General features: G+C 49.6%; 1 protein-coding gene across 1 annotated transcript; it reads right to left on the bottom strand.

The window, feature by feature from the left end:
* Positions 1-1,203: 1,203 nt before the first annotated feature.
* SP5 (Sp5 transcription factor) lies at positions 1,204-3,244 on the bottom strand. Its single transcript, XM_035006640.1, has 2 exons — positions 3,194-3,244; positions 1,204-2,484 (listed from the first exon to the last, which is right to left on the bottom strand). Exons 1-2 carry the CDS (start codon positions 3,242-3,244, stop codon positions 1,339-1,341), a joined length of 1,197 nt encoding a protein of 398 aa, XP_034862531.1. The 3' UTR covers positions 1,204-1,338.
* Between the last annotated feature and the right edge of the window lie 17,007 nt (positions 3,245-20,251).

The raw sequence follows: 20,251 nt of genomic DNA on the forward strand, positions 1-20,251 counted from the left end.
AACTTTTTTAGAGACAGGCGAGAAACCTAGATATGAGTATTCCTGGCTCCTCCCTGAGCAAATATTGGTCTACTTCAATGATTAAAAAAAATAAAATCCCAAGATACAAAATGAACTAAACTTCCAGGCCAGGCCAGAAATCCCTAAGCGGCTATTGTGAAGCAAGATTTTCACAGCGCGATGATTAAGAACAAGCCAGACAACGGGGCTGAGGTGAGGGCTCTTCCCCGGCAAAGACCAACCTTGAAGGAGCCCCCGCCCACCCCCCCGTTTCTCTGTAACTCTCCCAAATCTCATCTGTGAACAGATCCTTGGGTCTACAGTTCCTCTCCAGACACCAGCATGACCCGCTACCAGGAGGAAGGAAAGCTCTAGTGTGACCTCTGTCCCTACAGTACCACCAAATGGAAAGCCACAGGGAATTCGCCAGATAAAAGAACGTGCACTGTATGTGCAGCAGGTATCAAACTTTTAAGAGATGCTCGACAGTCTCTGCTCAAGTCCTAAGGCCGCATGATCTATCCTCTTTATCACAAATCTGACCCTGCCCTCCTTCCTCCGTCCATGCACCCAACACACTTGCCCAGACCCTTCCAAACCAAAGAAACCTCCATACAGGCAGCCTACAGGAACCGTCTTCGTGGTGAAACCTGACCGCTTTAGAAAGCCTCCCCAAGAAGAAAAGATCAAATGAGACTGGCTCAGCCGGGTCCTGAGGTGACCCCGGAGTTAACGTATTTATTTTCAGGCTGCAACTGCTGATTGCTTTACAGAGACATTTCATGCTGTAGCTCTTCATGGAGCTGAGGACAAAAGTAACATTTTTATTAATGTTATAATTATTATAATAATTCTTTAACAAAGCTATTTAAATAACCTGTACAAAGCCCGGCCCGGTCCTAGCAAAAAAACCAAAACAAAACAAAAAAACCAAACCAAAACAAAACAACCCCCCTCCCCCAAAACTGAGCACTATTTCAAATCTCCCAAGGTCCTTCTGCTTTAATTCAGCAGTGCTTCCTATATACAAGGCCAGCCCAGTGTGGTTCCCCAAAACTGTAGATCTCCCAGACGGTGGGAATGGTTCAGAGCTCGAAACCGCCCTTGCATGGCGCCCAGCTCCCAACCCTACCTCCCCTGCTTCTCCTGGGCACAGGGTCCCTGTCCGCAGGCCGGGCCAGGGAAGCTGGGAGCCTTTGGGAGACCGGCAGCAGGAAGACGCAAGTGCCTGTTGGGTCCTCCCTCGGCCAGGTGCCCACAGAGCCCCGGAAGCTCCCGGAAGAGGTGCTGGGACCGGAGTCCGAGGCGGGAGAGGCCTCGAGTTGCCCCGGCGTGGGCTCACAGGTCCCGCGGGTCTTCCCGTTTGACCCCGGCCTCAGCAACTTTGAACTTCTTATTCTGGTGCGTCTTGACATGTTTGGCGAGGTGGTCGCTGCGCATGAAGCGCTTGCCGCACTCCGGGCAGGCGAAGCGCTTCTCGCCCGTGTGAGTCCGCAGGTGCCGCTGCAGCTCGTCCGAGCGCGTGAAGCTCTTGCCGCAGAAGAGCCAGTTGCACACGAAGGGCCGCTCGCCCGTGTGCCAGCGCAGGTGCGCCTTCAGGTGCGACGTCTTGCCGTACACCTTGCCGCAGCCCGGCACGTGGCACACGTGCTGCTTCTTCTTGCCCGGCTCTGCCTCGGGGGCGCCGCCAGCCGCCTGGCAGTTGGGGCAGCGGCAGCGGCGGCACCTCCTGGCCGTGGCCGCCAGGGGGGCCTTGGTCTGCAGCAGCGCAGCGATCTGGCTCTGGTACTGCGCAAAGTCCGACGGGCCCAACACCAGGCCCCGCTGCAGGGCCGCGGCGGCTGCGGCGGCAGCGGCGGCCGCCGAGGCGGGGAAGCGGGGTGCGTGGGGGCCCCCGGCACAGGCGCCGGCGAGGCTGCCCCCCGGGACCCCGGAAGTCCCCGGACCGGTGCCCGCCTGCGGGATACTCCACCAAGGGAGGTCGTCGGGGGCCGGGTTGGGGGACAGCTGGCGGCACGTGGGCGGCGGGGGCGGGGGCGGCGGGGGCAGCAAGTTGGAGTAGCCGGGAGGCAGCGCGGCCTGTGCAGGGTAGGGCACGTAGGCAGGCGCGCAGCTGGCGGGCAGCGCCGCCATGCTCGAGGGCAGCATCTTGACGGGTGAGAACTCGTACGGATACGAGGGGTCGGCAGGGGGTGTGAGCGGCAGCTCGTGCGCCGCCCCGAAGGACGGCTGCAGGTGCGTTTTCTGCGGCGTCAGGCCCAGGCTGGGGTGCGGGGGCGGCAGCGCGCCCGGTGAGTGCGCCGGCATGTCTGCGGTCCAAGGGTGAAAGAGCCTGGAGGGCGAGCCCAGCGCGGGGTCGTAGGGCACCTGCAGGAAGTCCGGGGGCGCAGCGGCTCCGGGCTGGCCGATGCGGCTACAGGTGGCGGCTAGCAGCGCCAGGGGCGAGTGCTTGCCCAGGTCCGGGGAGGCGCTGGGGGTGCGGTCCTGCATGGGCGGCGGCGGGGGAGGGCGGAGAAGAGACAAAAGGTTAGCGCTCCAAGCGCTGTCTCCGGGCCGGCCCGCCACCCCCACGCCAGCTATTGTACCGCCGCCCCTCTCCCGTCCCGGTGTCCCTCCCCCGCCACCGCACCCCACGCACGCACCCACCAGTACGGTTAACTTTTGGTGCCTGCGCTACCTGAACGCGGAGCGCTTGAGCGCTTCCCGTGAAACTACTTGGTGCAAAGAGACGCCATCCAGACTCAGAGAAAGCAGGCACAAGGTGGGAGGGGAGAGGGATCCGACGGGCCGCTCCCGGCTCCGCGGTCAGAAAGGGTGTGGAAACACCCACAGCCCAGCTGCCCATCCGCCCTCCCTCCCATCTTTTAAGCTCTTTCCACGCTACTCTCGCGCTCCTCCTCCGCCCACCCCAGGCTGAAAGTCAGCGGGAGGGTCCAACAGGGTGGGCTCGGGCCCTGTTCTCTGCCAGACGCGCAAGTCCCAACAACCCCCGGATCCGCGCGTCCCTCCCCCCAAGGCCACACTCTAGACACCAAGGTTAGGTGCGAAGTTGACGTGGGCACCCTTCGGTCTGACTCTAGCGGCATCCCCCGAGCAGGGGTCCCTTTGAGATTCAGGGTGCCCAGAGGACCAGGATCGATCCGGACGCGACCCTTCCCACCTTTCCCTCCCTGCCTCCGAGCCCAGACCTGACCTGGAGGAAGGCCTGCAGAGAGTCGTTCCGGAGGACGGCCACGGCAGCCATAGCTACAGCTTGCGGGCCGTTGGCTGCGGAGCAGGGCGCTGCCGAGGCATGGAGACCCGAAGGCGAGGACCAACGGCCGCCCAGCGTCCCTCCCCGGCGCCCTCTCTGCGCTCCGGGGCCCTCCCCTCCAGCGCCCCTCGTCGCACCCCGCTCGCTCGCCCCGCGCGCGGTCTGAGCGCTTCAGGATCACCTCCAAGAATTTGATAAGGACTTTGCTGGGCCGCCAGCCAGTCAGAGGGAAGATTTATGGCTTTGAAGTTTGCCGCTACCCAATCATCAAAGAATAGCGGCTCTTTCAGAAGCGAAAGCAAATCCTTTGAATCCACAAAGCTCCTATGGTGTGTTTGTTGGTCGGGATAAAAGAACTGATTATTAGGGGGGATGGGAAGGGAGGAGATAAAGGCGGGACAATTAATGAAGTAATCACTATGTGGGAAATGTATATACACAAATAATTGGATTTTCCTGATCAAAGGGGGCCTTGCCGCCTGGAGACCCGCGCTTGGGTTGCTGGAGACACTCGATCCTCCCCCCCCCCACTCCCCCGCAACTCCCTTGCAATTAAAGATTTGCACCGAGGCAGCGCCCAAAGTGACAAAGTGTCTTTGTTATCTCCAGAGAAATCTGCCTTTGGCTTCCAGGCGCGGGACTTTGAGATGAGGGTAATTCTCCCCTCCCCCCGTACTTACACACCCCACACGGGAACGGCACACGCAGCGGCCCGCGCACACCGCGGACCCGAGGGAATTCCCGGGGCGGGGCGTGGGACGCACCTCGCCCTGCGGGCCGCCTGCCCCCTCCCCCCGCCCGCCGCGGTGGAGCTGCGGGCAGGGCTGTGACCCGGGGCGGGGCCGGGCGGCCGCCCATGGCGGCGGTGGGTGGCGCGCACGCTCCGGGGCCGCCTGCCTGACAAGCCACTGTGGCTCTCTTGTGACATTCCTGCTGGCGACCTGGAAGTTTTCTCCGGCCACAACTTTTGCAAATAGTGAGCCTGGGAAAAACACCCGTACCGCGCCTACCACCAAAGCTAGGCTTGGCAGGACACCCAGAGCAAACCGTAATATACACCAGAGGAAAAAAGTGTGACGTCGCTCTTCTCTCTTCAGGCTGGCCCCCTGGACGCCGCGGACGGCCGGTCAGGCGGCTGACGGCTATTAGGCCCCCGAAACCCCCGTCAGTGCTAGCAATCTCTCTCTCTAACCCCGTCCAGCGAATGCGCGCTCTTTGCAAGCCGCACATACCTGCCAGGGAACTACTTGGAAGAAGTAAGGCGCAGTCGAGGAAACCTTTTGTTTTGAACAAACCACATCACAGTAAGAGGGAGGCCCTTTAACCGGAAAGAAAAGTCAATAAAAACTGTTGTTCCCGTCACCTTTGGAAAGAAAAGAAAGTTCAGGCGTGTGGCGTGCGCCCCGGGTCAGGGAAACTCTCACCCCGAACCCTCGCCGGCCCGTATGCCTGACCGCGGAGGGCCGGTCGGCCACCTGCTTCGGTCTGGCCAGGGCGCCAGGCGCGTCTCGCCGGGTCGGTGCGAACGCCGGGATCGCCTCACCCGGGAGGGTCGGGCCGGGGAGAAGGAAGAGGCGGGCGTGGCGCCGCGGGGTCCTCCTGGCACTGAAGGGGATTAGGGGCCGGAAGGGCCGCTGAGGCCTCCCGCCGGCGGCCGCCGCTCAAGTGGCCGAGCAACCGAGTGGGCCGCCTGGGCTTGGTGGACCCCGTTCCACGCCGGGCCTCCCCGCAGGCACGGTCTCCGCTCTCCGAGGCCGCCGGCTATGCGGGGCTCTTCGAGCCATGTTGCGTCCGGCCTTCTGGAGACCGCACCGCGGCCGGGACTCACTTGAGAGGACGGGCCGTGTGGCCCAGAGCGCCGTGCGGCGCCAGCGGTCAACCCAACCTCAACCCCAACCCGCCTCTGATTCGGAAACTGAGCTGTATCTTGGTGCCCTCTGCATTCCCATCAGGGGTCGGGATGCTACGCCACCAGGCCCATATTTCCACATGCCCAGGATCTGCCAGAGAAATAGAAACATCCTGCTGAAGAGGAATGGGCCGCATGACGCCCAAATGCTAGGAGTAGTTCACAGGCATACCCCACCCCCAAGGTGTAACCCCAGGAACGATGAGCAGTGACCACACAGCTCGCTCGGCCAAGGCTCCTGAAGATGAGGTCCGGGTGCTCTGGAAGCGGGGAAGGGAGGGGACTTAAAGTTTTGCTCCGAGGCCTGGCAATCCTATCCCCTTCCACGCCCCATCCCTGGGTCGAGTGCGGGTGAAGCCTGGCACTCGAACGCGCCCTTTCCCGGATGCCAGCCTGAGGCCAGGGAGTTCCGTGGCGCACGCGCGCGCAGGCACACCTCCGAACTGTCCAAGCGGGTCGGGTACCTTAGCGTGCGTCCTTTGCCGCTCCTTTGAGCTCTTCAAATCCCGCTATCCCCGAGGGTCGGGCCAGGCTGGGCCAAACAGGCTGGAAACATTTGCCGAATATGTTCTCTATTCTAAAACAAACGCAAGAAAAGCCAGTTCACATCTGCGTAGTTGTTATAGGAGAGAACTTTTCCCTCCAACATGCCCCCATTAGCCAGTGAAACCACCACCAGTGGCCAGGAGACGAAAAGGAGTAGTGCTTGGTGGTTAAGAGGTCGGACTCAGAAAATCTGAACCCAGATTTTCTAGTTGACGCTTTTTAGTTGGTGACCTTGGCAAGCAAGTTACACAACCTCTTTGTGCCTCAGTTTCCCAACTGGTAAAATGGGGGTGATAGTAATGCTCATCTTGTGGAGTGTTTGTACGCTTAAAAGAGGTAATATAAGTAAAGTCTTTAGGGCGGTGGGGCGCACAGTAGGCCCTCTCTTGACTCTTCTAAGTCCTTGCTGTCGGCCTCACCTCCATTTGTGAAAACCCGCCAGGATTGTAGCCCTTCCAAGCACGAGCTGAAGTTTGGAGAGAGACTTTTACGAGCTGCTGTTTAGCTTCCCTCCCTTTGCAGTCGGGCTCCTGAAAAACTTATTCTTAATGAAGTAATGTTCGAAGCGTCCATTAAAAATGCAATGCCGGGAGATCAAAGTACAATATTTATTTTAGAAATTTGTTGCAATCACCAAGAGATACAGGTATCAAGGCCAAATGTCAGTTCTGTTACACAAAGCCCCGCGCCCGGGAAGAGAGTGTGGCTGCTCTGCCATAATGTAAAGAAACATCAAAGACCAAGCGCGCTGCAAAAGTGCGCAGCCGGGAGGGAAGGAGTGAGCCCGGGAGGGCCGGGCGCGCCCCAGACAGCGAGGGGGCTGCGGGGGCTGCGGGGGCTGCGGAGGCGGGGGTCAGTTCAAAGAGGTATCCGCTGGGGCGCGAGTTCACAGGAGAGAAGATTTAATGGGCTTTCTTTTGTTGGTGGGTGTGTTTGTGCACAGAGGACCCACGAACTCCTCTGTGGTCCTCCAGCCGGAGGGCGGAGGTGGAGGGGGGAGCGGCGAATAGGGAGCAAACTTTTACCGCGGCGGGGGGGGAGGGGGCGGCGGGGAGGTTGAATACCAGCCTCCCCGCGGCGGCTGGCGCGGCAGTGCGGCTTGCCAAGCTGCAGGGCTCCGAGGCCGGGAAGTTCGCAGCGCAGTTTCTTCCCAGGAGCGCTGCGAGCGCCGACCAGGTGCCACCAGCGAGAAGAGGCGGCGTGTGGGTGAACCCGCAGAGGCATTCGCACGGTATGCGGATCCGCTCAGCGCGCTCCAGATCCATTCCAGAAAAAAGTGTTTGCTGAGCACTCTGGGTTGCTACTTCACGCCCGGGTCTGGTACCTCCTCGCCTCGGGCATTTTTTTTTTTTTTTTTTTTGCAACAACCGGGGACTCACGCCTCTGGAATCAGCCCAATCGGTCACCCATCTCCAGTTGATTTTTTAAAAATTTATGCATTATTTAGGTCGTTTCAACAAATTCTTAATTCATTGGCTCTCTTGCAGCAGGGTGTTGTTTAACCGCCAAGATCTCTCCCTTCTTTTCCCACCCCCTCCCCGACCCCCGCGTTGCTCGCTAAAGGCTCAACCTTCCAATTGCCCATATCTACCTAGGTCATGCCATTACCAGTCGTTGCTTTATTAAAGGTGCTGGGAGGGGTGGGGTCAGCGTTTCCCTCGTGCTAATGGGGCACTGAGTCGCAGGAGGATGCCTTGTGCATTTCTTCAGTCATCTACAACCAAGTATTCTTAGAACAGTCACTCGGCAGCCTTTTGAAGTCGTGCTAGAGCAGAAAGCTGCTATTGTTTTCAGCTCTCAACATGGAAGGGATCAAACTTTGCCTCTTCAATTTGAAAGGTTTTGGCCTTTTTTTTTTTTTAAATGGTGGTGGGGGAAGGGGTTGCAATCTGATACTCTCTAAGTTAACTTTGAGGATTTGGAGAGGTCTCACAGTTTAAGCTGCAGACCAAATCACAGACGCTCTAAAGCTTGTGTCTGAAACAGGCTCGATCACTAACACAGCGGAATGCGCTCAGTCGCAAGAAATTACAATGTTGGGAATCTTTGGAAAACACTGTCTTAGTTTGGGAAAGTTTCCTCAACTGGAAACCTTGTGTTAACTTCAAGCTTAAACTTCAAAACTGGATCAGTATATAATGGATGAAGGAGTGGAATTCTAGGAGGGGTCCTTGATCTCCTCCAATTCGACTCCCTCAGTTGATGGCAGGAGACTGCATTTACATTATGCATCATGCCTGCACAGTGCTATGAACTTCAGTAGCTGTTCAATAAATGCTCTCTGGTGTTGGGTGGTAGAATGGAATTGTGTGTGTCACTTGCATAGTGTTTGGTGTCACAGAGCACACAAATATTGTAGCGACTCAGGAGAACACTGGTGAGGGCTGGAGTAGTTAAGGAGGCTTATTAAGGAGCTGGGGTTTGGAGGAGACTTTAAGGACCTATGGAATTTTAATGGGGTGCATAGAAAGGAAGACAATGCGGGGGAAGGACAGGAAGGGAAGAGAATTCTTTTTTCAGTGAAGAGCTGAATAACCACGGAAGATGACGTTTTGCATCTTTGATCTGCTGGTGTAGACAGGATGGGCTAGGTTAGAGAAATCAAGGAGAGGAGACTGGGCCCTGATGCTATATACAGTGTGAATTTAGTGTAGACTCCGGAGCAGGTAAATTCAACTCCAGTTCTTCAATGTCCTTCCCTAGGAGGGTTGGCTTGCTGAGAACTTGGAAGGATAGACGCAGATGCAGTTATCTAGGTGTGAGATGGTGAAGGCCTGGATTGGAAACTGGTGTGGTAGTCAAAGGGTGACATACATTTTAAAGAGAAAAAGAGGAAAACTTGATGACAATATGGAATAAGAGATAAAAGGAAAAATAAAAAAGATCTCTTTTGACAAATGATGCTGGGACAACTGGATAGCCACATGTAAAAGATTGATGTTGGGCATTTTCCTTACAGCATACATAAAAATTAACTCTAAATGGATCATAGACCTAAATGTAAGAGTTAAACTATTAAACGTGTAGAAGAAAACATAGGAGTAAGTCTTCACGACATCAGGTTAGGCAGTGGTTTCTTAGATGCACCAAAAACACAGTAGCAAGAGAAAAAAAATAGATAAGCTGGACCTCATCAAAATTTAGACCTTTGTGCTTCCAAAAATACTGTCAGGAAAATGGACACAACCCACAGAATGGGAGAAAGCATTTGCAAATTATGTATCTCATAAGATATTTGTATCTGCAATGTATAAAACTCTTGTAACTCAACAATAAAAAGACAACTAACCCAATTTTAACATAGGCAAAAAATTTGAATAGACATTTTTCCACATACAAAAAGCAGATAAGCACACGAAAATATGCTCGACATCATTAGCCATCCTTGAAATACAAATAAAAACCAAATGGGACACCAGTTTACATCCACTAGGATGGCTCTGACAGGAAAGCTAGTGTTGGATGTGGTGAAAATGGAACCCTCACACATTGCTGGTAGGAACGTAAACTGGTACTGCCACGCTGGAAAACCATTAGGCAGTTCTCAGAATGTTAAACATGGAGTTACAATTCTATTCCTAAATATATATCAAAGATAATTGAAAACCTGGTATCCACAGAAAACCTGGGCATGAAATGTCACAGCAGCACTTCTCATAATAGCCACAGGGTAGAAACAATCCAATCCAGTCCATCTGTGTTGCTTTTGTGCAACGGAGTATTATTCAGCTGTAAACACGAATGAAATGGTGATACATGTTACAAGATGGATGAACTTTGAGATTTTATTTATGTACTTATTTTAGAGAGAGAGGGGGCGTGAATGAGGGGAGGAGCAGAGGGGGAAGACTTGTAAGGAGAAGAGTGGTGCTAACGTCCTCCAGTGGGGCTGTCGTGCAGGGCAGAGGGAACAGTTGGGATGCCTCTTTTGGCAGGGAAGTCCCCAAATTTGGGCATATAAAATTGCTGTCAGGGCACCTGGGTGGCTTAGTCGGTTAAATGTCCGACCCTTGGTTTTGGCTCAGGTCATGATCTCACAGTGGTGGGATCAAACCCCGCATCAGACTCTGTGCTCAGCCCGGAGTCTGCTTCAGATTCTCTCTCCCTCTCCCTTCTACTCACTTACTCTCTCATTCATAAATAATAAATAAATAAAATCTTTTAAAAAACCGCTGCTGACAGCATTGCTCTGAGCCATCTTTAGGCACAGAGAAGGCCCCCTTACAAAAGGCACATCTTCAGAAAAGATAGAGCCAAACTTTCTTTAGCAAGTGTATCTTTTCCTACCTATTTCATCTATGAATATCCGTGTTTCAACCCTATGTTTTGATTTGTCACAGGAACCATTTGCTGTCAGAAGAAATAAAGGCACAAAGAAGTCCAAGGACTGATGGTCATGGCAGGAGCCTGCAGAAGCTCAAGATACCATTTTGTGGCTTTGTCTTCCATCTTTCCAGGTACAAGGAACTGAATCTGTGGGGAGTACAAAGGACATCTGCTCAGGTGAGCACAGGCATCATGGCAGACTCCCGAGATACAGAAGATGAACCCTGCCCTTTGGACCGTCTGGAATCCAGAGCTGAGGAAGAGCAATCAGAGGGCAGACACAGTTGGGTCCCAGCATCATGGGAGGGTATGAAGGGCTGATAAAGGTGGTGAGGCCCAAACAAGTGAGGTGGTTTCCTGAGATCACACAACACAGTGAAAAAATTGAGTCATGCATTATTTCTCTATGCTGATGGGGAACAGGAGTACTTAGGGAAAGATTCTCCATGATTTATTACCCATTTGTGGGGGCATTTATTTCCTTAAAAGAGATAAAAGTAACAAATATAGCAATAAAATGGATATAGCAATAAAATAAAAACATGCATTAATATATAGGAAAATTACTTTGGATGCAAGCCTAATACAGATTCTGTGTGCATATCAAGAAATGCAAATAACCTCTGGACCCTTCATTTCCAACCCTTCCAGTCCAGTACTCCTGGATAGAAGGAGGAGTTAGCTAATTTAGTTGGAGAAAGGAGTGCTGGTGAGGTCATGGGTTTGCATCATGGGTCTGCTCTGGTTTGCTGGCAGTAGTCTTTGGGGTAGCCCTGTCTGTGAACACAGACACTTTCCCTTACAGTGTGCGGACCATGATTCTGTGGCCAATCACAACACTAAGGAATCTCACCAAATCTCTCACTAATCGGATTTTATGGATGGGGAAATTGTAGCACAGAGGAGTTAAATTGGATGCCCAAGATCCTACATCTTGTTATTGGAGTTGAATCCAGGTAACGTTTTTAATCATCACATTAGAGTACCTCCCTGAGTGAGTGCAAATCTCTATCATTGGAAAAACAAATGGATATGTGAGTCTGCAGTGACATTATTATTATTTTTAAAGATTTATTTATTTATTTTAGAGGTGGGGCGGGGCGGAGGGAAAGGGAGAGAAAGCCTAAAGCAGACTCCATGCTGAGGGTAGAGCCTGACCTGGGGCTTGGTCCCAGGACCCATGAGATCACGACCTGAGCTGAAACCAAGAGTCAGATGCTCAACAGACTGCACTCAGGTTCCCCCTGCAGTGATATTATTAAATAAGAAGTCAGGGATAATTTGTTGGCCACATTACAGGGTGTTATTTGCTTTGTGGTAAGAATGTTACGTCTTTTTTTTTTTTTTTTTAAAGATTTTATTTATTTATTTGAGACAGAGAGAATGAGAGAGAGAGAGAGCACATGAGAGGGGGGAGGGTCAGAGGGAGAAGCAGGCTCCCCGCCGAGCAGGGAGCCCGATGCGGGACTTGATCCCGGGACTCCAGGATCATGACCTGAGCCAAAGGCAGTCGCTTAACCAACTGAGCCACCCAGGCGCCCCAAGAATGTCACGTCTTAAACTGAGATGTTTTCATCTGTTTTATCCAAGGAGAAATGTGAATTTTCACCGCAAGGATTACAGTCCAGATCTAAGACCCTTTCTTTCACTTCTAGAATATTCTTTTCTCTCTCCTGCCCCTTACCTTTACCCCAAGCCACCAGGGGGCAAACAGAATCAGCTCTTTATCTTGGATGTCTTAAGGCTCCAGTTTTAAGGATACAGGTAAATATTAGTTGATATCTTTAGGGGTCCAGCTGAGGACAGACTAACACAAATGTTGGGTCTCTGCATGTCCCTAGTTCCATTTAAAAGATCACCTCTACTTCTTATAGTTCTGGCAAGAGTCCCACCTATTGGTCTTCTAGTCTTAAGAAACAATGCCCTTTTTGTTTGGGTTCTAGGATCACAGTTTAGTTTGAAGTTGGAACTGTTCTTTTTACTCAGACTTAGATGCTCCCTTTCAGGGTGTCAGCACTGATCTCCCTCTCTGTTAGCTCTACTTTCCTTCTCTAACCTTTTAATGGCTGCTCCTTGAAATATTTCTAATTTGTTATTTTTCTAAGATTCTCCAAAGTGGCTGCGACAAGAGGCTCCAACCTCTACACTAGGATCTTTTGCTTACCGTATTAGTAAGCAAGGTATTCAAATGTCTTAGAGATTGAATGGCGATCTGAAGAAACAGAGTCTTAGCTGAGCTTTTAGGAATGACTCCCAGAGCCACACCACAGACCTGGCTTTATAAGGGAGCCACTGCCCCTGCTGGGCTCAGGCGGCTGTGGAATCAGAAAGTTGCCTGCCTACTGGGAAGCCACAGAATCATGCCACCCTTGCCAGGTACCTTGCCTCTTACCAACCACGTATGTAGGCTGTGACATTAGGACCTCTGTTACAGCTGCCATAGAAACAACAAATGTACTGCAATTGTGTTTACTAGTAGGAACAACAGGAGCGCAGTCCCTGCCTCACACCTGTTTGCTTCTGTCTTCTAAATTTGGTATGCTGCGTCTGATTGGCACAATCTAAATCATACACCACAGAACCCTAGCTGCAAGAGAGTCCAGGAAATATAATTTTCAGCTTTCTGGCCTAGAAAGAGGTTGGGACAGCTACTGAATGAGCCAATCCAAATGGTGCTACATTGCTGACTATGAAGTTGCCTCACTTTCATTCCTGGTCTCCTTTCCTAGACCCGTACTTCTCCGTTAGGGAATGGCCCAAGCACAGATATGCTTTCTTCTCATTACAAACACTGATTTTGGTCCAGCTACTCTGGTCCCAGTTACAGTGGGGGTGATGTCATTTAATCAGTATTTATTGGATCCCCTACCATATGCACTCCCTGATCATCTCCCTCTCTCATGACTCCTAAATCTGTGTCCAGCATTAACTTTGACCTTGCTCTAGAGCTCATCCCTGGATAACTAACTGTCCTCCTTGATGTCTCCTCCTCAAGAACATCCCATCAGATCTCCAGAATAAATATATCCCCAGGAAACAACCCCTCTTCACAATTTTCAAACCAAGATTTCAGATTTGTGATTTTTAAATTGGTTCAGGTCCAAACTCACCGGGCCTTTCTCCTTCCTTACTCCCTACTTCAGCATTGCTAATTCTGTTTCCATGCTATGAACCAATTCTTACTTCTCTTTTCTTTTCCCACTTCCATTTTCCTGGTTGAAGCTTTCATTATCTTTAACTCCCATTACAAGGCCCTTGTGACCATAGACTGTATTTTCAGAGCAGACTGTATTTTCCAGAGATGATCCCAACAAGATCTCTTGTTGTACAAACTGGCTGGCCTTAGTGACTTGCTTAGAGTCAATGGGATGCAGCAGAAGTAACCACTGAGGCTAGGTCAGTAAAGGCCAAGTGGCTTCTACTTGGTTCTCTTGGAACACTCACTCTCCAGCAGCCCCCCTCCCTGCCTTGAAATACCCCCTCTTGGAAACACCCAGCCGTGAGAAGCCCGAGCCACATAAGAGGTGACCTCTAGGTGCTCTGGTCAACAATCCCAGCTGAAGCCAGCCTTCTAGTCATGCTACCCCAGGAGCCGACATGGGAGTGAAGAAGACTGTGGGTGATTCCAACCCTCAGCTGTTTGAGTTACCCCAGCTGAGGTTGCCAGACATCACGGAGCAGAGATGAGCCATCCTCTCTGTGCTCTGTCCAAATTCCTGACCTGGAATATCCACGAGCACAATGAAATGACTGTTTTACTTCACTAAATGTAGGGTGGTTTGCTCTACAGTGATAGGTAATCAAAAGAACCTTCAAATCCATATTGCACTGTAATGTAATCTGACGATTACTTTTCTAAAACATTGAGCAGCTTATATTTTTGCTGGGTTCTGAAGCCTTAAATGTCTTCCCACTGAAGAGGGAAATAATTGCATGTTTTCCAGGCTTGCATTCAAGATGCAGCACAGTTTTTAATCTTCCTACCTTAGCTTCCACTTTAACCCACTATCTACCCTTCATTCCAGTTTCACCAGGTATTAAATCTTCACTTGGCCAGGCCTGAAGCTTTCCTACCTCCATGAACATTCACAAGCACTGGCTTTTACTTGGAATCTTTATTTTCTATGTCTATCAAACTCCCCCTTATCCTTCCTTGAAGCCCAGCTTCAGCCTTATATCCTCTAAGACTGTGCTGTCCAGTATGGTAGCCAATGGCCACACGGGGCTATTCATATTTCAAGTTAAACCAATTAAATTGCAATTTCAGTTCCTCAGTCTCACTGGCTACATTTCGGTGCTCAGTAGCCACATCCCACTGGATAGCACTGCTTTGAAAACCTTCTTAGCATTTCCTTTTCCAATTAATCTCTCCTTTCCCACAGAATCTTAAATTGCAGCTTTGGCAATTTTGATTTGAATATTTTGAAAATCCACTACCATAAAATCACAATGCATCTTGGTTTTCTACTATTCTAGCACACTGCTCTGTACATGGTAGGCAGCTCAAACATTTCCTGAGTTGCATGGGAGCAACAGTGAATCTCTTGCTACTAAGGGGCCTGGGTCAAATAATCTCTTAGGATCTTTTCCAGTAAAATATTCAACAAACAATACAAATCACATATCTTCACCAATATATAATCTACCTGGAAAGCTATTTTTCAAATCATAAATGGTTTGGCAGCAGGAAGGTCTCTTTGGAGGGGTATTCTACTTTTTCCAGCAGCTAATGCTTCTAGGGATCTAATTATTTTGGAGTGTATAGTATGTATGAGTGTGTGTGTGTGTGTGTGTGTGTGTGTTTTGTCTCAGACTAGGCCAATCTTTGCCGAGTCCTCATGGCATGTTAATCTATATGCCAACTCTATACATCATCAATCCAATGAGGGATTTCCTTCTCACTGTTCTTTCTCTGGCCAAGGAGGACATGGGAATAGCCAATTACCAGACTGATGAAATTCCATTCAGTTTAAGGAAAAGTTATTACCAGTCCCTAAATCGTTCTATTCATACAAATAAAATACATAAAACAAAACTCTAAAATTATATACTATGTGATAAGTAAGACTTCTTCATCATATGTGTGTGTGTGTGTGTGTGTGGAAACTGAGAGAGAGATAATTTTTTTAAAGTAATCTCTACATCCAATGTGGGGCTCAAACTCACAACCACAAGATCAAGAGTTGAGTGCTCTACCAACTGAGCTAGCGAAGTGCCCCGAGAGAGAGAGAGAGAAATTTTCAACCTAACCATCTAAATTTTTTACTTGTACAATAAAGCAAGGCCACTGGGCACATGGTAGACTCACTGTGCTGACGAACACAGCTTTCTACAAGACCTATAGAAGAGGTGAGCTTTGATGATGTTTATGTGTGGTACTGTGTGTTCATGTCAACAGTGTTTTATTATTATTTCCCTTCTCTCATAACCACAGAGTGAAGCTCCTACTAAACTTGGCATATTTTTGAGGTTAATATTTACTTCATCTAAACATTCTATTTTAAATATAAAACCTGGACTCTGTACCAGAAACACTTTTTCAGTTACTCAATAACTTTACTTTTATCGGACAGTAATAAATGGGATTTTTAAAAAAACTGTTTTTGGAGTAGATGCTGAAAATTAGGGCATTGCTGCCTGGTTTTGGATTCAGTGACTTTCTGATACTTTTGGGCCGCTCTAACTTAGCTGTCCCTTTAGAGTAATTATTATTTCACCCATCATGGCAATATTTTATGCTTGTCCAGTTAAGATGGGTTTTTAAGATACAGAAAGTATTAATTTCTCTTGATATTTTAGAACAGTGCTCTCAGGTCTCAGCATTATTATGAAACACTGTAGTAGATGCCCTTGGGGCGGAGGCAAAGCAAAACCTGAGCCTGAGGCATCTCAGTGGGTCACCTACCACCATCCCTCTCTCCAGCTAGGGGAGGCCATTGTCTTGGTTTTTACCTCTGCCGAGTGGGTGGTCCCCAGGACTCCCATTCCAGCAGCAGGAGAGGGTTTTAATAACTTTCTATGTTATTTGTCATAATTGCAATATCACTCTTCAAACCTCAGCAAACTATGAATATGCTGGCTTAAATTTAAATCTAAAACGAAGAACTATATGAAATACTGGTGTATTTTGTTCTCTATTAACGTAACTAATAATTGACAAGAATATTATTTCTCTGCTCTCTTGGCATAATATGAAGCGTTAATACCATTTTCTTCTAAAACCAGTGTAGGGAAAATGGAGTTTTTTAATTTTCTTATTTTGATTACAAAATAGTAAGAAGTCCAGGCCCCTGGGATGCACACAGGCGTAGCTCTGGGACCCTAGGCAAAGGGTCTTGACTACTCTGGGCCTGGTTGTTTTCAACCCTGAATTAAAGGATTTTTTTTTTTTTTTTTTGCTTCTACTTTTCTTTCTGGTCTCCAACACACAGTAATAGCACCTTTTTGGGGATACATTAAATTTGAGAGGTTTTTTTTTAAAGTTTCAATTGTGGTAAAAACACATACAATTTATCATCTTAATCATTTCTAAGTGCACAGTTCAGTAGTGTTAAGTATATTCACATTGTTATGCAACCCATCTCCAGAACTTTTTCATCTTGCAAAACTGAAATCCTGTACCCCTTAAACAACTCCCCATGTCTCTAGCCCTTGGCAACCACCATTCTACTTCTTATTTCTATGAGTTTGCCTACTCTAGATATTTCACGTAAGTGGGGTCATACAATATTTGTCTTTTCATGACTGGCTTCTTTCACTTAGCTCAGTGTTCCCAAGATTCATCTACGTTGTAGCATGTGTCAGAATTTCCTGCTTTTTAAAGTCTGCAGTAATTACACTTTTTTTTTTTAAAGAAAACTTGTGTCTGGAGGTAGATAAGATCGTTAAATTTTAAGAGAGAGCCTGGCCTTGAAACCCAATATCTTATTTTATGGGTGTGAAAGCTGAGGCCTAGAGAAGTGACTCCTGCAAGGTCACCCAGTAGGTTAGTAGAGCAGACCTGGCCAGAACTCAGTCTGCTCTGCTAACCTACTGGGTGACCTTGCAGGAGTCACTTCTCTGAGGACTTGCCTCGCAAGTACTCCTTCCACCTCAGGAGACGAGGGGCTGCGTTTCTGGACATTCTAAAAGAAAGGTGCAGGGTGGGCGCCTGGGTGGCTCAGTCGTTAAGCGTCTGCCTTCGGCTCAGGTCATGATCCCAGGGTCCTGGGATCGAGTCCCACATCGGGCTCCGTGCTCTGTGGGAAGCCTGCTTCTCCCTCTCCCACTCCCCCTGCTGTGTTCCCTCTCTTGCTGTCTCTCTCTGTCCAATAAATAAATAAATTCTTTAAAAAAAAAAAAAAGAAAGGTGCAGGGTTTAAAATAACATTGGGTAGAAGGGAAAATAGCATCGATTATGCTGGAAAACAAAGCGTGCGGGCACCTGGGTGGCTCAGTTGGTTAAGCGACTGCCTTCGGCTCAGGTCATGATCCTGGAGTCCCTGGATCGAGTCCCGCATCGGGCTCCCTGCTCAGCAGGGGGTCTGCTTCCCCCTCTGACCCTCCCCCCTCTCATGTGCTCTCTCATTCTCTCTCTTTCAAATAAATAAATAAATAAATCTTTAAAAAACAAAAAACAAAAAAAAACAAAGCGTGCCCCTGGGAATGTGGGGCAGAGCTGTGGGAAGGGGTTGGGGCATGAGGAAGGGATGGGAGAGGAGGAGAGGGAAGACCGATATGCAGAGGGGGGCAGTGAAATGGCAGGGGAAGGGAAGAGTGGGAGGAGGGAGAACAGAGCTTGGGGCGGGGGAGGAGCCAGATGGGAATCTAGAGACAGGAAAGACCCAGATTTTAAAAGAAGCTGGTGAATAAATACAAATACCGCAGCCTAGACATCTAAATCAAGTTTACCTCAGGCCCACCTCCTCCAATCAGCTAAGTTTAGTGAAAAATCATGGAGTCCGCTATTGTCCCCCTCCACCCCCAACACTTGTGTCCGCGTGCTCAAAATACCTGAAAATAGAATCAAGGCTTTAGGTCTTAGATTGCAAATGCCTAGTTAGGTAACACATTGAACGACACTCTGCCCATTAAAGTACAATCAACCAAGCCTTCAACAACTGCAAATGATTTTATCAGACTTCCTTAGTTGGGAGCACAATAGGGGGCTTGCTGGGATTTCTAGAAAGGGCGATATTAATTGTGGAGTGACAGAAAGGGGAAGCCCCAAGTAGGGACCCCTGTGTACTTGCGCTTGGATTTGGCTATAGGCCTGGGGATTTGGAGGCAGATTTGCCTTGACCAGAACAAGATGACTGTGGGCCCAGAAGTTCACATAATTTATGAAGATTTTACTTTTCAACCCAGTTAATTCCTTTCACAAGGAAGCTTTGTCCCAGATGATTCATAAATAGCGGGATCAGGCAACACATGTTACATAATATGTGTTTTATAGACACCCAGAATGTATTTGTGCACACCCCCGAGAACTGTAATTTGATGTTCATTTAGTTTGAGAGTCTTTGTTTTCCAAGAACTAATTCTTCAAAGACTTGCAGAAGAGAGCAGAAGCAACCTTTATGGTGGACACAATTTTCTTCCTCTCCCATGCTCTAACTCCTGGCTGGCTATAAAACTATCAGACTCATTTCCATATCAAACAAAGAGGAGGCAGGAAAATACTCCCCTGATCGACATAAAAAGGCACATTACTGGGGATTGTCTAAGAACTTGTTTTTATGGCCAAAATTAGCAAATTATTCACAGTAATAGGTGAGTTGGATGACAATAGTGTTTAAGAGAACAAAGCTGCTCATTAGGACTTCGACCCCAAATCTGCCCCACGGTGGGTCCCCAGCTGCCAGAACATCTCTGAGCACAGACAGCCAAGAGGCTATAAAAAAGAAAAAGAGGCAGCCAGGAAGTCTGCCACTTACCCAGACACAGCTACCAGAAAATGCATTCCAGGGCTCATTCCTGCAGCTGCCCAGAGGGCTCCGTGGGTGGCCACCGTGTTAATGTGGGGGCGCACGTGGCTCCCATCTTGCTGGCGGTTCCAGGGAAACTGGGGAGCTTCAGATGCCCAATATCTATTTCCTCTCTTGAATTCAAACTCTTGCGGAGGTTTTGGAGACTTTCAGCCGAAACCTGATCTGCCAGGTGCCAAGCCTAAGCGCTTGGTTTCTTGACCTGCACTTAATCAATACCAATTTAATAACCCCTTTGAAGACATTCACGTGCGTTGGGTTGCAAGGTGGCGAAAACACGCTTGGCACCTTTCTGTATGAGATCTGTCCCAGAGACAGTTTGTCACATGGTAAATCAGGGTTAGCCAGTTGGGGCTCAGCGACCCTTCCTATGAGGCCGTGGTAAAAGATTCGATAGACAAGGCCTTGAAACCGGACCTGCTACCTGGGGCCTCCAGGAGGGGAAGAAAGTCTTAAGGCAGGACCAGCAATCCATCTGTGGGCATCTGGGCTCAGACGTCCAGGGGTAACATCAGCAAGGAGCCCGGCCAGACAGACTGGGGATTTATACTGTTGCTTGCTGTTCATTCCCCCTGCCCCAGGACGTAATTAATGAGGACCTGTCTGGTGGCCTGGTCTCTCAGGGACGTGTCCTCTGTCGGGTGACAGCTAGGGGATCTCATAAGCTTCCCCTTATGCTCTAATGGGGCTCTCGGAGACAGTATCTCAGCTCACAGCATGCCTCCGATGGTAGGATTCCAGGCTCAGAGGTGCTCACCTCCGGCTGCAGGTGAGAATCATTTGGGGAGCTTCTCAAACATGTTGATACCCAGGCCCCACCCCCGGACTAATTAGATCAGAATTTGTGAGGCCCAGCCATTGGCATTTCAAAAAAACCTTTATTTTGAAATAATTACAGATGAATAGGAAGTTGCAAAAATAGTGCAGAGATGTGCCATTAACCTTCATCCAGTGTTCCCGATGATTATATAGCTACAGTACATAAACCCAAGAAACTGACACTGGTACAATGTCCCCGTGTCGCATGGGCAGACTTGAGGGACGGCCACAGCAGTCAAGAAGCAGATCCATTCCAGCACCGCTCACTTCCTTCCTGCCACCTGCACGGTCCCGCCTGGCCCCAGGCCTGGCCGTCCCCAACCCCTGGCAACTGCCAATCTGCTCCTCGCCGTCCTCATTTTGCCACTTTGAGAATATTATATAAATGGAATTCTATGGTGTGTGGCCTTCTGATATTGACTTTTTTCACTC

The sequence above is a fragment of the Mirounga leonina genome, unplaced genomic scaffold, assembly GCF_011800145.1.
Source record: "Mirounga leonina isolate KUSES-001 unplaced genomic scaffold, KU_Mleo_1.0 Mir_151, whole genome shotgun sequence".
Classification (NCBI taxonomy): domain Eukaryota; kingdom Metazoa; phylum Chordata; class Mammalia; order Carnivora; family Phocidae; genus Mirounga; species Mirounga leonina.

Excerpts from the sequence above, each read along its gene's own strand:
- SP5 (XM_035006640.1), bottom strand. The coding sequence starts at position 3,244 with ATGGCTGCCGTGGCCGTCCTCCGGAACGACTCTCTGCAGGCCTTCCTC. Across the intron at positions 2,485-3,193 it reads CTCTGCAGGCCTTCCTCCAG|GACCGCACCCCCAGCGCCTC; the intron begins GTCAGGTCTGGG and ends CCGCCCATGCAG.